The sequence below is a fragment of the Cheilinus undulatus genome, linkage group 15 (assembly GCF_018320785.1).
Source record: "Cheilinus undulatus linkage group 15, ASM1832078v1, whole genome shotgun sequence".
In the NCBI taxonomy this organism is placed as follows: Eukaryota; Metazoa; Chordata; class Actinopteri; order Labriformes; family Labridae; genus Cheilinus; species Cheilinus undulatus.
The window spans coordinates 19,439,324-19,458,162 of NC_054879.1; the positions used below are offsets into that span (position 1 = coordinate 19,439,324).

Sequence of the window (18,839 nt, forward strand, 5' to 3'; positions counted from 1 at the left end):
TTTTTGCAGCAGATTATTTCCCATACCTTTGATAATATGCAGAGACATCTGGAGCATGGCTGGGGTTGTGTTAATCCTCCTCCCCACCTGATGGCGCCCTCAGGCAGTGCACTCTCTACATCTACACCCTACTGCAGCCTCAACTGTTGGCCAAACATGTCTAAAAGTTCTGAACAGTGCTGTATATTGTATAATGTAAAGATAATAAATCCTTATTCATTCTGTGATTCCAAAATCAGTTATTTCTTCTCTGAAATCTGTTTTATCAAAATGAATCAAGCTACAGTAAATCTTGTTCCAATCAGTGATGATGATTTCATTTTAGTTATTAATGTAATCATGACTTTTGATCCTGTTTCACTGTTGTAGATTCATGTCCTATTTCTCTGTTTGCCTTCCAGATCTGTATAAAAGGAAAAGTTCACATCTTCAAGTATCTCAGCATTGAGGCATGTCGCAGCGAGAAGATGCCTGACTCACTTTACCTCCCCGTCATCGAGCGTCTCAGCCTGCACCGACCCACTGGCAGGTCAGAGCTGATCATGCAGAAAGCATACTTTAACCTTTATTAAATTTAAAGTTATTTATCTGAAGTTTGACTTTAGAACAAGCTGCATGTTGAGCTTCTGTTAGGTTCCTTTCTGTGGACAATTACGGAATAAGTTTGACCACATTTCTACTGCTGGTTTTAATTTTATGTTATAGGTAAACTAAAGCCAAAAACTTCCTCTTGTTGGGACAACAAACAGCAAACAATGAAATGAATGCTGAAATTGAATCGAATCGAATAAATTGAATAAAAAATGACATTTTACATTATAACCCTTTAAATGCACACACTGGACAAATGGTTCTCTAATGGCTCTCTGGTGTGCTTTGATGCAAGTCTGATGTAGAGCTGGTTAAATCAGGAGAGAGAAACAGGAAGTAAAGACCAACAGAAGGAGTGATGAAGGAAGAGCAAGTATGCTGGAGAATAAAATGATTAAAAAGGAGTTCCTGATGAGCTCTAGTAAAGTCTGATCCCTCTGAGAATGAAGAGCTCTGAAATGTCCGCCCACGTTAAACGCTCCCAAACACGTGGGCAGGAAGAATGGTTCGTAGAGCTCTATCACACACTTCCTTTATCCTTTTGATTCTGTGGATTTCTGTTTTTATGGCTGCTTCCTGTCTCTTTGTCTGTACAGTACCATATCTTCTTCTGTGGTTTTTGTGTTTTTACTCTGTTTTCTTGACCTCCTTCTGCCATTTTAATGGTTCTCTACCAGCCTTTACTGCTCCTCCTCTCCATCCATCAGTCCACACATCTCAACATGTTTATTTGACTTCTAATTTCTTATCAATATTCATCCTTTCTTCTTTTATTTCTGGTTTAGTTTAAAATGGTTGTTGAGACGATATACTCTCTCTCTCTCTCTCTCTCTCTCTCTCTCTCTCTCTCTCTCTCTCTATCTATCTCTATCTATCTATCTATCTCTCCTCAGAGGAAGTGTAGACCAGATTGATGCTATTTTTAAACTCCATTAAAACAAAGACTTTAAAGAGTGACAGGGAGAGAGCAAGGCTCTTACTTTGAACACAGTGAAGGAAGAGTGCCCCGCCAAAATAAAACAAGACTAAATCTTCTTCAGACTGCAGACTAAAATATTCTGAAGTTTTCTTTTTGCACACATCATTCTTTTATTCTTTTATAGCGTAAGCAGCAGAAACATCAGTTCTTTTTCTTTCTGGTGTGATCCTCAGCCAGGATCTTCATCATTATTTACTCTGATATGTTTTAACAGTGAAGATTATCCACTGAAATGGTCCACATTCAGGGCGTTTACATGCACAGTAAAGTTGAGCTACCGTTATGGATAAATCAGGGCCATTTAATAGACTGCTTTTCTTGTCCCAGTATTTATAAGGGCAGTGAAATGTCACTTCCTGCTCTCCAGAGCAACCACTTTCACGACCAGATGAAAATCTCAGTCTAAAGCCTGAAGGGGCAGAGTCAGACAGCACTCATGTGGTCTGTCTCCACCAAATGGCCTGGTTTGTTTCAGCCCAGTTTGTCCCAGTAAACTCTGATCTGTCTTATGTTTTTGCTCATGTCCTTCCAGTCCCCCTGGTTGTGATGGGAAATCTGTCTCGTTTTATTTTGGCTCCCAAACAGCTCTTTATTCATATAAGAGCCAGTTTGTGAAACAGGCTGATCCATGAAGCACATGTCATTACTCAGTCTCATACCTAAGATTTGTATTTCAAACAATCACATTGCACTTTATCTGTCATGTGCCATATAAATAGCATTAACATCTAAAACCCACTTCATTGCTCCTGGTTTACTAGTGAATAAATACAGATATCGCATACAGTCTAAATGTGTTAACAAAATATCAGTATTTCTATTAAAAGCCTTTTTATGACAAAACGAGGGAGAAAAGCTGTTCAAGAGGCTTAGTTTGCCTCTTAGCTTCATCTGTCTAGACCTGTTGTAGGAGGTCTGCAGGACCAGCTCATTAGTGATCTGGATCACCTCCTCTCCAGGTAAATCAGTTAACCTGTGATAAAATTACTTTTTGTTTTTTTTTTTTGTAGGGATCATAGCCGATGGATGTAGAAATGTTCTGATGATAACTGCAGTGTGCAGCACCACCTAGGGCTTAATGGACTAAGTTTATTACATTCTTATACATAGGACCAGATCGGTTCGGATTTTTTTCCCCCTTTGAAAAATTAAATAATCATTAAAACACTTCATTTTGTATTTACTTGGGTTGTCTTTGTGAAATATAAAAATTGGTTTGATGATCCGAAACATTTAAGTGTGATAAATATGCAAAAAGTCAGGAATCAGAAAGGGGGCAAATACTTTTTCACGGCTTTGTAGGTCTATGTGACAGGATGAGGAGTTAAAGATCTGAACAAGTATTCAGACTGATGGAGAAGGAGGAGGAGTCTCTCTCTCTCTCTCTCTCTCTCTCTGTAGCTCACCCTCTCACACACCTCCTGTGTGTGTGTTAGCTGATTAACCTGTGTGTTTTGTGTGTTCAGTGTGGAGGATATGGAGCAGCAGAAGAAGCAGGACAGTGATTCAGGAGTTGGCAGCGACAATGGAGACAAGAGACTCTCTGCTACAGAGGTACGGAGGATTTCTGTTATTTAATGATCTGAATGTTTGTCTTTGTATCTCTGTATCATGTTCTTATTGTTGTGTAGGTTATTAGAAAATCTCGTCCTAGTTTTCTCCACCCTAGATCTGTAACCTCAGCCTTCTCTCTGCCTGCAGCTCATCATTACCTTTACAAAAACTTCCAGCTGTCTGACCTTTTTAAATCTGGAATGGGTTTGGGGATGGGCAACTATGTTTTTCATTATTTTTACCTGGTTGTAATGCAGTACTACCACAGATGGATGAGAAGACAGAGGATAAAGCAGCCAGAACTGGAGCTCCATATCGTGGTCAATGGTAGCGTCCAGCTCTTTTTGCCCTCAGGCCCTCTGTGCTGGTCACATGACTGAAAGCTACAAACATCTTTACATGGGGTCAGACCCTTACGTGGCCTTCAGAGCCCTGATAAATATTAATGTTAGTGCTGCTGTAGTTAGTCTGCCACTTAATAAGATGACTGACTTTAATTTGTCTGCAGCTCTTTCTTATATTCCTGTTTTATATTTGTTAAACATTTCCTGGTTGTTCAGAGACAATCAATAACTTCTCTGTAATCATTGACCATAAATCAACCATGTTTGATAGATGTTAACCCAAGATGTAGGAACAGTCCACAGACATGTCCATAAGGGTCACTGCTGACTCTAAATTGTCTCTTTATGTCAGCCTTGTGATTGGCTGGAGACCAGTCCAGAGTGTAGCCCCCTCTGTGACCCACTGAAAAATTGACCCTACAAACATTAAGATGGATGGATGGATGGATGGATGGATGGATTTATGGAGGGACAGATGCATGGACGGATGGATGGATTTATGCATGAATGGATGGATGGCTGGACGGATGGATGGATGGATGGATAGATGGATTAATTTCCTACTCCTTATGGTCGATACAGATAAGATTATGATAATTTTTTATTCTCTCATTTTAAAATGGGCCCCTTCATTCACATCTGGTCTCAGACAGGGTGTCCACGGGGTTTTAAAAAGTATTGAAAGGTGATAAATTAGAATTGCCTTTTTTTTTTTTTTTTTAAGATTTATTTTTGGCTTTTTTGCCTTTATTAGATAGGACAGTGGATAGAGTCAGAAACAGGGGAGAGAGCGGGGAGAGACATGCAGGAAATAGTGCCACGGCGACTACCGGCGTGCCAGAATTGCCAAATTTAAGGCCATTAAAAGTGTTAAATGTGGTTTTAGAGGTATTATTTTTTTGAAAAATAGGTATTATTTTTTCAGGCTATGAGATGTCCTACTCTAATTGAAATTCTATCTGCTAAAGTTCGCGTTAGTTCATTTAAATGTGGGCTAGCATGTCTGGGCACATAATTGAAGATCCTCATCTCAATCCTGAAGTCTCAACTTTGTAGGCTATGTTTGATGACATCTTATTCAGTGGTCGTAAACACGTTGCGCTCAACTGAGTAGCCAACTGGCTAGCTTATCTTCAACGTCCAGACAACCATCATCGTCGTCATGGGCAAATGCAAGTTTTCTGACAGCAGGGTGGAAGACCCAGCATTTAAGGACTGGCTCAGGCCTGTAGTAGGGAGTAACCAGCAGGCTTATTGTTCAGTTTGTAAATAAAAAACATCAACATCAACTGGATGGGAGCTAACGCATTTCGGTCGCATGTGCAACATAAAAATGGAATGTGCGGTCAGCGAGAGCAGTTAACTCTACCACTTTCAACTTTCTGTGCTGCTGTACCACCACCACCACTGCAAACTAGGGCCATGGTACTAGCCAATGTTACGGCTCCAGCAACTGCATCAGACCTCTGGGTGAGTATGGGCACCATACCAACACTGCGCGCGGAGGCTGTGTGGTGTCTAAACACTGCAGTTAAACGCCATTCATGAACTCCAACAAAGGAATAGTCGAGCTGTTTTAAGAAATGTTTCCCAACTCTGACATTTCAAAGTCATTCACCTGTGGTAAAGACAACACCGGTTACATCATCAGATTTGGATTGGCATCCTTCTTCAAAAAATAGCTTGTTGATGGCATCAACATGGCTGGGCCATTCGTCAAAAACGGCCCAGCTAATCACTAAATCCAATACACTCAGAAGGAGATACATGGAGAAAAAAGAGGAACTGGTTAAAATGGACAAAATTATTGAAGAAAAGGCCATGCAATTAAGATACTTGTCATAAGATTCTTTTGCTCATGTCTTCATATTAGGCCTATAGCACATGTTCATGTTAAAATCAATAGCAATTCAACAGTTCATGCAGTGAATGCCAGCCAATGTGCTGGAACTATCTCTTTATTGCACATTTTATGTCGTTTTTAAATTTTTATTCACGAGGTGAAATAAATGTGCAATATGTGGTCAACATCAGTGGGTCTCTAAATCTATTCTGTTGTGTATAGTGTTACATACAGTGCTTAACAAATTTATTAGACCACCTGTCATATTTGTCTCAAAGACCATTCCGTATCATGAAGTGCTTTAATGCGGACTCTTTCATTTTCAGTGAGCTCTCCACGTTTTTCCATTTTGAACAGGAATGAGGAATTTCAAACTGAATTCACCCAATTTTGAGCCAGCTCACTGGGCTTCTCTGAGAAGTCAGAAATGAATCAAGCATAACATTCAACCACTAAAACTCATTTTTCTGTTCAGGAATGCAAGTAACTAACTATAATCTGACATATAATCAAGAAATAATAATGTGCTTTACTATTTTTTCAGTTTTTTGTAAATCAGTAAATTTGAAAATTCATGGATAACAATATAATTATATTTTTTATCATTAAAAATATCATTTTGGTTAAAGAGCTTCTACATATGGGTGTATTAACCATTGCAGAAACATAAAAAATGATTTTGGTAATTACCAATGCTGTTAATTTAGGGCAGCTGTGGCATAAACCTTACTTTGGTTGGGGTTAGGGTGGTCTAATAAATTTGTTAAGCAAAATCTGCGTAAACGTTAGAAAGGTCGCTGATTAACACTTGCAACTCAGTGTGGTGATGGTTTTAAAAAAATTTCGAAGGTAGTAAAAAAGGTATTTAAAGGTATTAAATTTAACTTAAGGATTACTGTATATACCCTGTCAGAGGGTTGATACATAGTGTGTAAAGATGTTTATATTCAATTCTGACATCCTTGAGTTTCCCTCAGAAAACAAAGAACAGTTCTGCCTTTACTACTGTTCATTTTTTTTACTTCGACACTTCCGAACCAAAGTTCGTCATCAAATAAAAGCCCTCAGGCTTTAGTTTAAAGAATTTTTTTTTTTTTTTTTTTTTACTTTTGTCTTTAATTTAAATGCAGCGTCTCAGGAGCTGCTGCCATCCACTTTTTCCTCCCTTCAGGATTTTCGTAAAGTGTGTTTTGCAAACTTTCTGAAAAACTCCTACAGCAGTGACCTCTGTATAGTCTGCTGTTGCTTCTTCTTTCTCTGTGTTCAATGACTGGATGGATACCACCACGCCACCTACTGTTTCTGATTATTCTAGTGAGGGAGTAAATGAGCACCTGTGGTGGATTTTATTTGTTTGTTAAGATTTAAAAAATAATTAAACTTTTCTGTACTGATAATCATCCTGCATATCTAAATTTGATAAAACAGAAATATTTTATAAACTGTGGGGGAATTATATTACGTTTATCGCAAAACCTGGTAACAGTTTGATCCTGATAAGAACCAGGAACTGTATGATAATTTTTAATATTGTGAATTCATTCTGTTGTTTGTGTATTTGTTGTTTAACTCGTGTGTCTGTTGTGTTTCTAGCCATCAGATGAGGACAGTCTGAGTCTGAATATACCAATGAGCCACATCACAGAAGAGGAGGGGATCAGCAAAGACGATTCCAGCGAACACATCAGCTCGCTCACAGGTACACCACCACATCACAACCACATCTGCATGTTCATCCACATGTTATCCACATGTTAATCAACACATTTATCTGCACTCAGGAGGGTACATGAGAGGGGAGTTCGCCTTACAGTTTAAAGTAAGGGCAGTGACACACTGATCATTGAGCATGTCATACACATTAACTATCGATGCACAGCTGGTTGAAAGTCAGTAAATTTGTCCTTTAACTTTGACTTGGTAAATTAGAGCCAACACAGTGTCTTTAATATTTTTATTTTTAGCAGTCAGAGGTCTGAAACTTTAGGAGGCACTCTGACTTAGACGTGACTTTTTCCAGTCTTTGTATTCTGTTTACATTTATTCCATTTTAGTCATTTGGTTTTATTTTTGGAGTATGTGCTTGTTGTGTGTGTGATGATTAATTTTCCATGCATTGATAGAGATGGGGCATTAAATGGGACAGAAATCATCAGAATTGTGTGTTTATGAACAAAAAAATCTCCTCAGTTGACATAGTAAATTTAAACAAATAATTTAGCTCTGATGGTGTAAGTGACTTCTTTTTTTTTTTTTTTTAACCATTTGCCACACAAAATACATAGTCATTTTTCTCAGCTCAGGTCTTTCACATCTAATTCGAAAGTATTTCTGACTCTACATGGATCCTTTCCTCGCTGCTCTCTGGTTCTATACTAAACCCTTTCTGTGAGCATGGTGCACATGACGTCCTGTCTGGAGACCCCTTCAGGCTGTTTAATAGCGAGCAGCAGCTCCCGAGACGCTGCGTTTAAATAGACTTTAATCAGGTCACCGCTTATGGAGGGGCACTGAGCTCACAATAAAGAGGACGTCTGATTATTAAGGCTCATTCTCCTAAATGCTAACAGCGAGACCGGAGGTCCACCCTAAATTTGATCCTAAGTTCAGTTTTTGATTTTTTATTATCTCAGACAGATAATTCAGTTTGAATCTGACAGGCTGACTAAACACCAGACCGTTGGGAAGTCTTGAGGGTCCATTTCAGAAACACAACACAAACATGACTGATATTCATGTTTCTAGATCTAAGAGGGTCCAACTAGACTGGGCACAATAAAATAATCATCTAGCACCATGCATCAGGGGTTACTTGGACTAATAACTACTTCAATCAATCAATCAATTGTAAAGCACCAATTCATAACCGAAGTCATCTCAAGACACTTTACAGAGGGCGGGTCTAGACTGTATTCTCTGTTGTGGCCAATTATAATAGACCAGTGTTAATTTATTATTAATAAATAAAGCAGTGAAGTAGTATTGCTATTGGATTCAATGAACCTGCTTTAGTAATGATTATAGATGGAAGTGTGATGTTAAGCTTTACCAAAGGGGAAGGTTTCAAGACTATAGCAGACTAACTAAAGACTGGTCCAGGGCTGGGTCAGCCCTAACTATAAACTTTATCGAAGGAGAGTTTTAAGACTATAGCAGACTAACTAAAGACTGGTCCAGGTCTAAGCCAGTCATAACTAAAAGCTTTATCAAGGGGGAAAGTTTTAAGACTATAGCAGACAAAATAAAGACTGGGCCAGCTCTGGGCCAGCCCTAACTATAAACTTTCTCAAAGGGGAAGTTTTAAAACTATAGCAGACTAACTAAAGACTGCTGAGCCAGTCCTAATTATAAGCCTAAGTTTTAAGCCTACTCTTAAGGTAGAGAGAATGTCTGCCTCTGGGACCCCAACAAGTCGAGGATTCCAAAGGACAGGGTCCTGATCACTGACGGATCTACCTCCCATACTATTTTAAAAGACTGAAGGTACCACAATCAGGCTAGCATTTTTGGAGTGCGAGGATCTAGAGGGACAATATGGCACCATGAGCACTTTAAGAGAGGTTGGTGCCTGACTATTAAAAACCCTGTAAAGTGAAAATAAATCTGTATTTAGGTTTGTTGTCACTGTCACTGTGTTATGAACTTCCAGGTCAAATTTCAGTCAAATGAAACATCGCAAAGTTTATGAAATTAAGTTTCAAAATCATGAAAAATGAGGCAGTAAAATCTGCTCCAGGATGGTGTGGGCATGTCTGTTGAATGAGCTGAAGCCACGCCCACTCAGGAGAAATATGAACCTCTCAGGTTTTAAAAATGTTATAATCTGAAAGAAGGAAAGCTCTCACACCATTATCCTGCCTTTTGACCACAGACTGTAGAAAGAATTGGACAAACCCCACGTGACGTCAGTCATCTGCTTATAATATGCGGACTCAAACAGCTCTTGAAGCCAATCCGTGGAGGCCTCCATATTGAATTCACAGTCTCAACTGACCTTTGGATCAACCTAATGGTCTGCCCACTAAGTGCGACTTCCTGTCAGCTAGCTAGCTAGCATTCTGGTTGACAGAAACGTATTCTCTGCCTGTCGAGCTATAAAAACGCGCCAGTCACCGCAAAGTGAGATTTATCCCTAATATAATCCAAACGATCGTGGTACAAAAATAATTACCCCCGTATAGCGAGAGCACATGAAGACATTAGCTTAAAGACATGTTTGGTGTTTTGAACCAGGTTGTAAACCAGTTTATTTCTAGTGTACAAACCAGCTGTTTAACAGGTGTCCACACGGGACTTCCGGTGTTCCTGCAGCCAGCCTTCAGTGGATACTCATGGTATTGCAAATTTTTTGCACTTCCGCATTGACTTCATTTTTCAGGACCAGAGATGCCGCTTGCTTTTGACCTTTTGTTGACCTCAGAAGAAGAGATAAAGTCTGTTTTCTGGCTCAACTCTCTGTTATGATGCTCATCCATAGACCACTTTGGCTGATAGATTTGGCAAATTTACCTCACAATGAACAGAAAAACAGCATTTAACTGACTGTTAACTTTCAATAAAGATGGTGACATCAACTAACAATAGACTGTACTGGGATTAACTGCTCTGTGATTTTATATTGTAGTGTTAGAAGGGTGGGGTCATTCAGTCACATGTAGTTTTCAGTGTTTTCGCAGGTTTACAGCAACCATATTCTAACATATCTAGTGTATTAAGACAAAAACTTTCACTTTACAAGGTCTTCAAGAGCTTTGTAAGTGAGAAGAAGAATTTTAGATTTTATTCTAGATTTTATCGGGAGCCATTGTAGAGAAGCTAAGGCAGGAGTCATGTGATCTCTTTTCCTGGTTCTGGTCCGTACATGTGTTGCAGCATTTTGGACCAGCTGAAGGCTCTTTAGTGACTTACTAGGACAGCTTGATGGGAGAGAATTCCAGTGGTCTAATCTAGAGGTAACAAAAGCATGGACAAGTTTTTCTGAATCACTTGGAGACAAGATGTGCCTAATTTTAGCGATGTTGCAAAGGTGAATGAAGGCTGTCTTTGAAGTATTCTTTATGTGGGTGTTAAAGGACAAACCTAGATTTCTCATAGTGGAGCTGTATGTCAGGCCAATGCAGTCTAAAGCAGTTACTTTCTGAGAAAAAAGCCTCTCGGAGGTGTTTATGGCCAAGCATGATAACATCAGTATTGTCTGAGTTAAGAAGCAGGAACTTTCTGGTCATCCACGTCTTAACGTCTTTCAGGCATGTTTTTAGTTTGAATAACTGAGTTTTATCATCAGGCTGCATGGATACATACAGTTGGGTATCATCAGCATAACAATGAAAATCTATGGCATGGTTCCTCATAATGTCAACTGGAGGAAGTATATAAAGAGTGAAAAGAATCGGTCCAAGCACAAAGCTCTGAGGAAAACCATAGCGAACTTTGGTGTGAGTAGAAGACTTATCTTTAACTTATACAGACTCATATGGTAGACCTGAGGTGATATAAAAAGTAATCTGGAAAATGATCTGATAAAAGAGGATTTTCTGGGAAAACTGTTAAATTATTGATCTCAATAATTACTTGTAGCTAGCCTTAAATCAGGTCATGGGGGGGGGGGGCAAACTAGGCCTAAAACTGGGTCTGAAAATACTAAAGGACTTCTCAGACAAAGGTCTGAACAGAGGCATGAACAGAAGCTCTGTGGACCTGCAGTAAAAGAGATAAACCAGACTTATATCTACACTTTAGTCAGTATGAACACACGAACCAACACCTGTCCAGTTCTTAGTTCTCACAAGCTGCGCTGTTACTGCTCAAACATACACAGAAGGGTGGTCGGGATGTGTGGAAAGTTGGTCACCTTTAAACAGTTTAATTAAAAGATTAACAGCAAACGAAGTCTAATATGTTGAAAGAGAATCTAGTTTTTGGTCTTAAACATCTCCTCTTTGTCATTCCAGCCGACACAAACTCAGACTCGGTGCGTCTGATTGAGGAGAGTCCTACGGAAGCTCTGAGGGACCAGTTTGGTTACCGAGACTCTGCTCTCAGCACACGCTTCGTCAACTACATCAAGGTTAGACCGTCTCCTCCTCTTCCCCCCACTCTCTCCGTCGTTCTTCCCCTCTCCAGGTTTGGGCACTGTGCAGGTTTTTTTCAGATATTATGGCTTAATCAATACTAATAATCCTAAACATCTGTGAATCAGCTCAGTTCTTTCTTCAGCCATTAAAGGAAGAAGCACAACAAACCCAGCCGTGGTGATGATATTAAATGTGACACATGAATTTCAGTGGTTGTCAGAAAAAGAGAAGGGATTTGTAGCTACATTTTTAGCTTGTTAACTCGTTGATGGAAAGAAGGAAGATAACAGCCGTATTTTTTGACTAGTAGATTTCTGGTTCTGAGACTGTAGACTCCGGTCGATGGTGGATGAATCCGTCAGTGTGTGATTTGCAGTGAATCAGTGAAGACTGTAAAAGTTTTCTTTCTGTGTGCCAGGTTAAAGTCTTCCAGTCCTCTCCTCTTGGTCCTGTATGTATTAAATCATTGATGTATTAAAAGCCTCTTCATGAATAACTCCCCCCATCTCTGAGTGTACTGTGTTTATGTCAGACACTCTGGTTCCTCTTGGTTCTAATGGAGCTTAAAGCATCTCTTCATCACGGTTTAAAGTTAACAGGAGGTACAGATGAAGCAGAGTGGTTGTAAACTTAGGGTGAGTCACTGACAGACTGACTCACTGTGACCAAAAAAGGACTGAACATGAAACACAGAGCTCACCAGAACAGCACAAACAGAGACTGTGGTAGAAATTTTTCTCTGTTGCTGCTGGTGAACAAAAGAAATTTTAGACAGTCTGCCGGCCGACAAAAAAGTTTTATTATTATAAGGTAAATCAGATGTACAGCGGTCAGTTAGCATTACAAGACAGACAGACAGAGAGAGAGAGTGAGAGAGAGAGAGAGAGAGAGAGTAAGGGAAAGGGGGAGAGAGAAAGAGAGAGAGAGAAAGAGAGGGAGAGGGGGAGAGGGAGACAGTGAGAGGGACAGAGGTCTATGGCAGTAGACTGTCAGAAAGAGAATGAGCCCAGAGCACTGGGAGATAAGCATCTTTATCCAAGAGCAATGTCCCTCCCCAAGATGTTTGACACCCCTAAAACATTCTTCCTGCCCCCTCTGTCTGCTGAGACCCCCACCAGGACTGGGCCTCGTCTGGACCTTTTGGTTCACACCTGGAAGAGGGTTTCACACCTACACAGGAAACCTGGCCCAGCCAGCCTTTGTTGTTCTCTCTTCGTATATGCATCAGAGAAAGAGTGGTGGAGGGTGTTCAGACAAAGGAAGCTAAAACTTGCTACTACAGAGACTCAGCGTCTTTATTTCTATTACGAGAGTAATTCAGAGAGTTGTCCTGGAGAATAAAGCCTGGTGTAGTTATTCCAGTCTGACCAGTACCCCACCAGGTTTATCGTCTTAGTCTTAATTAGTGTTTCCATCAAAAGCATGATTATGTCAGAATGAGGTTTCATACTTAGTATAGTTTGCTTGGAGTGGTCTAAGTTATTCTGGGGTTTTTTCTGGGTTTTTATCCTTGGTCTTCATTTTTATTACAGAATCTTACGTGTCTGGGTTTTTATGATGTCTCTCTATTCAACATCATTTTTTTGTTTAGAATGTTCTGCTAGTTTTTTATGATGTTGGAGTTACATCACTGGCTGAGTTTTTCATGGGTTCTTCTGTTGTTGGGGTTTTGTCTTTATTGTGATGTCTTGCTGTTGTTTTTGATGCTTTGTCGTAACTGTGATTCTGCTTAATGTCAAAGCACTTTGTAAACCTCTGTTTTTAAAGGTGCTATACAAATAAAGTTTAATATTTATTAAGTTTATTAGTTATTTACAGGTGCACCAAGTGTAAAATGGGTGTGAATTAAGTTACTGACATTTAAATTAATATTTGAAACTATGCTGATATTTGTTTTCACTAAATCTTTAGGTGTAAGACCCTGCTAAGCTAACATTTTCTCTCCTGTTTGACCAAATCTGAGGTTGTCCAGTCTGTGATTTCTTATCTGTTAAAAAAATGTCCTCTTTGATTCAGCAGATATAAGCATCAATATTACAGACAGAACAGATAAACATCAGTTACTGACATCTCTTTATGCCACATTATTTATCAGTGGTTGATGTCTGTCAGCAGGGCTGATACTAACTGATACTGGTATCAAACTGATGTATCTGTACATCTCTAAAAGTAATTAAGTTTTTATCTGATGGAGGTACATATTCTTCTTTTTCCTCATTAAACCCAGAGTGTTTGTGTTTGTGAGAGATGCTCAGACAGCATGTTACAGTGCTCTCATTGTTTATTTGGGTTTCAGAGGAACGTGGGAACGTCTCTGAATCTCATCCAATGACAGAGAGTCTGAGGGTCAAGTGACAGCTGCAGCTGTTGCAAAAGTGTGCATGAATGTGCATTTATGAGAGTGCCTTTTTTTCTGTGTAGGGTCGGACAGCAGCAGACTTCGATGAGCCTCTCAGGATAGAAGAAGATTCACACTGGAGCACAGAACAAATGTAAGCTCATTCACAGCTTTATTCTTAGATGTTTCTGTACTTTATTCTTTATTTACTGAACTTAAAACAAAACGTAAGGCAATTTGTGTTTGGTACATTATTTCTTTGTTGTTACAATGCTTCTTAGCAATAAATTTTATACCGTTGGAAAGCCTGTTTATTACCTTTTTAAATGATGCCACATTTGTAAGGGTCATGCATTTGTGGGATGAGCAGCAGAGCTGAGTGTGTGGGTTGTGCCCATGAAAAATATGCCAGATCTTCTCTGCCAATGCCAAACAGCTGATTCTGCCATTGACTCTTGTTGGGTGTTTGGTGGATTGGATGATTGAAGTTTGAAGAAGCAAGACAATTTAACAATTTATTCATTTAACAAACTGGAGCCTCAGTAGCATGTGGAAGCACCATACACAGCTACAACATCTACTCACCACTGTAGCAGGGCCCATGCTACCAGAAGCTCAAACAAGAGTCAATAGCAACAGCAAAATAAGCTGTTTAGCATTGGCAGAGAAGATTTGGAACATTTTTCATGGGCTCAACCTACATACTCAGCTCTGCTGCTCATCCCACAAATGCATGATCCCTACAAATGTGGCACCATTTAAAAGGGTAATAAACAGGCTTTCCAGCGGTATAAAGTGTATTGCCAAGAAGCATTGTTACAACAAAGAAATAATGTACCAAACACAAATTGCCTTATGTTTTGTTTTAAGTTTATTTTGAGTTTAAGTTTAAGGATATTTTTATAAACCAAGTTGACTTTCAGTCTTTCTAAGAAATAAAGTGATCAAACAGTATATTTAAACTTTAATGATTAATTTGTAAACAAGCATGCTTAGTTGGTAACTCTTAATATTGTTGATTGACCACCTGTTTTCCATTTTAGAATAACTTTAATTATCACTGATGTTTTTGTGCTCACAGATCTAAGGTAACTGGGGGCACAGAGCTCCACATCGACATGATCAACCAACTGAAGGAGGCCGTGGAGCTGCTGCAGGACCCCAGCAGGTAAAGAGCTCCTTCAGATGCTGTTTCAGTGACAGTGCAGCGATTCTTTATAAGGCCCCACAGTCCTTTAAAAGTCCTGAGTTTGAAACAGTCAGTAGAGGTTTAAAAAAGTTTTCATAATAACTGCTGTGCAGTTAAAGTTCTGGTCTGATTATAGTCTGTGGTACATGTGGAAAGCGTTTCTTTGCTCCCAGAGGCTTTGAATCAGGTAAAACAGCATTTATCCACTGGGTCGATAGTGGGGTTTTTTTGGGATTCATTCCCAAAGGAACCTGCCCAGCTAAATGCACCCACATCAGAGATGCTGCACGCTGATCTGGACACTCAGCTTGGGTGTGCATTCAGCAAAAATTTGTTACAGTGCTGTCTATCAATGCTTTTGCCCTGCTGTATATGAGCCATATCCCTCTCAACAGCATGAACTTTAGATTTGTCTTTTTCACCAATGCATCTGCCTCTTTTCAGAGTGAACGCCCAGCAGGACGATCTCTCTGGAGTTCAGCTCTATCCTGTAGAGATGGTCAATGTGGATGAGTCACTAAAGTAAGACTTGATGTTTACATCCAGTGAGTTTACATTGAAATGTTCTGATATGGTGTTTACACCATATCAGTTTACATATGGTGTTTAGTGTGAGTCTTATCCCGGTCCTGATAGAGAAACAGTATGGTGTTTACATAGACATTAGTATGATTCATATCCTGGTTCTGATAGAAATATGGTGTTTGCATAGACATTAATATGAGTCTTATCCTGGTTCTGCTCATGTCCTCATGTAAGTTTATGATCAGTACATCTGATTTGTCACTGTTACATTTTCATGTAGTCTAATACAGTTTCTTTTCTTATATCTCCCTCACTTTGTCTCCAGTGGACAGGACAGTGACGACGGCATCACAACACCAAAGGTAGAGTGATCACAAACATATGTTGATATTTGTTTTTTTGTTGATGATGTTTGGGTTTATATTCATAAATGTTTTATAGAATTACGCTGTGTCCTAACAGTATGTGATCACAGATACTGCTTTGTATCTTCCATCGTTGGATGCTGATTGTCTTCACTGCATCTGTTAAATATTCATTCAGTCTGTCTTCAGTATTTTTATAGCACCACTTCATAACCAATGTTTCCTGCAGACGCTTTACAAAGGGGGTCGGTCTGGACCATACTCTCTGATCTATTATTGATAAAAACCCAACATTAACCACTAGGAGTTCAGGGCTCAGAAACATTTAGTTATACTGGAGATGAAAACCTTTGTCTAACAGGCAGAAACCTGGAGCAGAACAAGAGTTTGTCAGAGTAAACTCTGATCTTTCCTGTTTCCACAGTTGATGTCAGTTCAGTCTCACTGGTTGTGATGGGAATCCATCTCTTCTGGGTCATTAACTAATGACACATCATTCCTCAGTCTTATACACAGATAGACCACCTATCTTTGCCTCATGTTGACTGTCCTTTGTTTCCAACTATGGCCTACTCTTTGGCAAAAATGTAGGGAAAAGCCCCCAACAACCCCAGCTTCACCAACGTTCCATCCTGTACATCGAATATGATGTCATCCTCTAAAGTCAATGAAACATTCCATCCTTGCCTTTTGCATCCGGGCCAGTCTAGGCCCCCCCAGTAGTCATTCCAGTCTAACCAGTACTCCACAAGGTTAATTATCTTAATAGTGTATCAGTGTGTCAATTAAAAGCATGTTAATGACCAAACCAAGAAGAAAAGCTGTTAATGAGGCTCAGCTCGCCTCTTAGCTCATCCCTAGACTCCTCTAGACTCTGGTCTCACTCTTAGACTCCTCTAGATTCTGGTCTCCCTCCATTTGCCTAGACCCGTGGTAGGAGGTCTGCAGAACTAAGTCATTAGTGATCTGGATCACCTCCTAACAAAGTAAACCAGTTAACCTGTGGTAAAAATCACTTTGTTATAAAGTGTAGGGATTGTAGACAATGGATGTAGAAATGCTCTGATAACGACTGCAGCTGCTGTTTTCCATTCCCTGGTCATGTCTGACGTTTATGAGTCATCAGGATCATGTGACTGCAGACGGCTTTTTGCATACTCAAATGTATGTTATCTGTGAATCAGTCCACTTAAACTGCATACCATGTAGTGTTTTTATTTTGAAGCCGAAGAATCAGAAGTCTTTTGGTGTTTTATATTGACAAGTCTTTGACAAGCCTCTATGCTGACAGAAGTCAGAGTAAAATGGATATAGATGATATTAGTGCTCTGCTTTCTTCACTCCAAGAAAATCTGTGAGGAATTGTAAAGAAACAGTATCAGAAACCTGAGGCTGTGTCAATCCTTATTCCTTATCCACTCATAAGTGATCAGCAGAAAGGAGGATAGAAACAGGTGCTTCACGCTGCTTCTCTCTGCACTGCTTGCATGCTTTTAGGATGCTGATATGAGGCTCATTCATGCTCTTTGTTTGAAATGTTAACCAATGCAAGTGGAGCTTTCTGACCAAACTCTGCGTTCATGTTGTCATACAACCACCACGCTTTATCACGTCTCATGCTTTTAGGACACGCTGTAAGCTTTAACCAGGTCTGTAATAGAGTAAAATTAGTGATTACTTAAACTATTATGTGTCTTTATCTTCATAAAGTCTTAAAGTGTGTAAGTAAACGTTGAAGTTAGATAAGGAGCTAAAGGTCTGATGCGTTCTAGCAGCAGATGGAGGAAGGAGGCTATGAGTTCCAGAAGAAGAGACAGATGATTCTAGAGAAGGCCCGCTTTGAGGCCCAGCTTGCATGTCGGGAGTATGAGTGGCATATGTCAATCAAGGTAAACCTGGCAGGATGGAGGCTTTGTCCCGCCCCCTCATGATGTCTGTTTCACAGTAATTCATCACTGCTGTGTCTCAGCCAATCAGTGATAAGTCCACACTGAGAGTCACGTGTGTCACGTCTCAGTCTGAGGTTTTAATGTGACCATCGTGTTTTATGTTTAGATGGATTCAGTCATTCATGTTTGGAGTCCAATAGCAGAAGTGGTTCAGTTTGAGTCTCTGTGTCTGCAAACAGCAACATTAAACGAATAAGACCTGTGCTTCATCTCAGCAGTGTTCATTTTTTCAGTTCTACTGAAGGACCATGGACTGAAAATAGAAATAGAAGCTTCTGGTGTGCTCCAGAAACTTAGCCTGAACCATGAGATCATTACTTATTCTCACCAAGAAGTTTTTTGAGCTCATGAGAAGGGATGGAGATTGAAACCTGGTTCAGTCAGGGCCTAGTCCTGAATTTCTCTAGACCCAAAGGTTATTAATGTTGCAGCGTGTCAATACTGCTGTTAAGTCTCAAGGATGTCACATCAGTTTATCAATGCTGCAAAAATGAAGCATAAATCAGTTAGAGGGAGGATTAAAGCTGCAAACATGATTGTGAATCAAATTAAACCAAAATGCGGTCCCTTTGATAATGTTTGGGTTGAAAAACCTCCAGCTGCTGCTGAGGAAGGTAGCATTCATTACGCTGGCTTTATCCGCTGCAGGACAGTTTTCCCCTTCTCTGCATGCAGCAGTGGAAAGTGTTCTTTAATTTCACATCAAGTCCTGTTGGTTAAAGAATAGCCTATCACTCACAGTTTCCACTCAGTCCACCTGAGGCCACTCCCCAGACCATCGTAGGGGTATCAATATCACTGAAAATGAATGATCCACATCCCTACTCATGGATAAAAACAGTGTTCCAAGAGAGTATTGCATGTGAATGTCCTGGACTCTAAGGTGTGCTGTACTGCCTCACTGAGTGGTCAGAACTCCAGAGCTCATCAGTGACAGACTGACTGAAGATCTGATCAGACTACACATGTTATTTGTCTTTTAAGACGGCGCCATTTCAGACTACTAAATCTGGTCCTGTCTCAACCAGCAACACTAAAATAGTTCATAGGTCATCAGGGAGGCAGGTCAAAGAGTGTCAATCACGACT

General features: G+C 39.8%; 1 protein-coding gene across 5 annotated transcripts in view; it reads left to right on the forward strand.

Moving 5' to 3' along the window:
• The window catches only part of lrch1 (leucine-rich repeats and calponin homology (CH) domain containing 1), a 106,121-nt gene that overhangs the window by 52,187 nt on the left and 35,095 nt on the right, over positions 1-18,839 (forward strand). For all 5 annotated transcript variants that reach the window (XM_041807775.1, XM_041807776.1, XM_041807772.1 and 2 more), the window contains exons 6-13: positions 402-529; positions 3,037-3,124; positions 6,905-7,010; positions 11,263-11,378; positions 13,807-13,877; positions 14,805-14,891; positions 15,357-15,434; positions 15,763-15,799. In XM_041807775.1, coding sequence (XP_041663709.1) covers positions 402-529; positions 3,037-3,124; positions 6,905-7,010; positions 11,263-11,378; positions 13,807-13,877; positions 14,805-14,891; positions 15,357-15,434; positions 15,763-15,799 — 711 coding nt within the window. The remainder of the gene's footprint in view (positions 1-401; positions 530-3,036; positions 3,125-6,904; positions 7,011-11,262; positions 11,379-13,806; positions 13,878-14,804; positions 14,892-15,356; positions 15,435-15,762; positions 15,800-18,839) is intronic.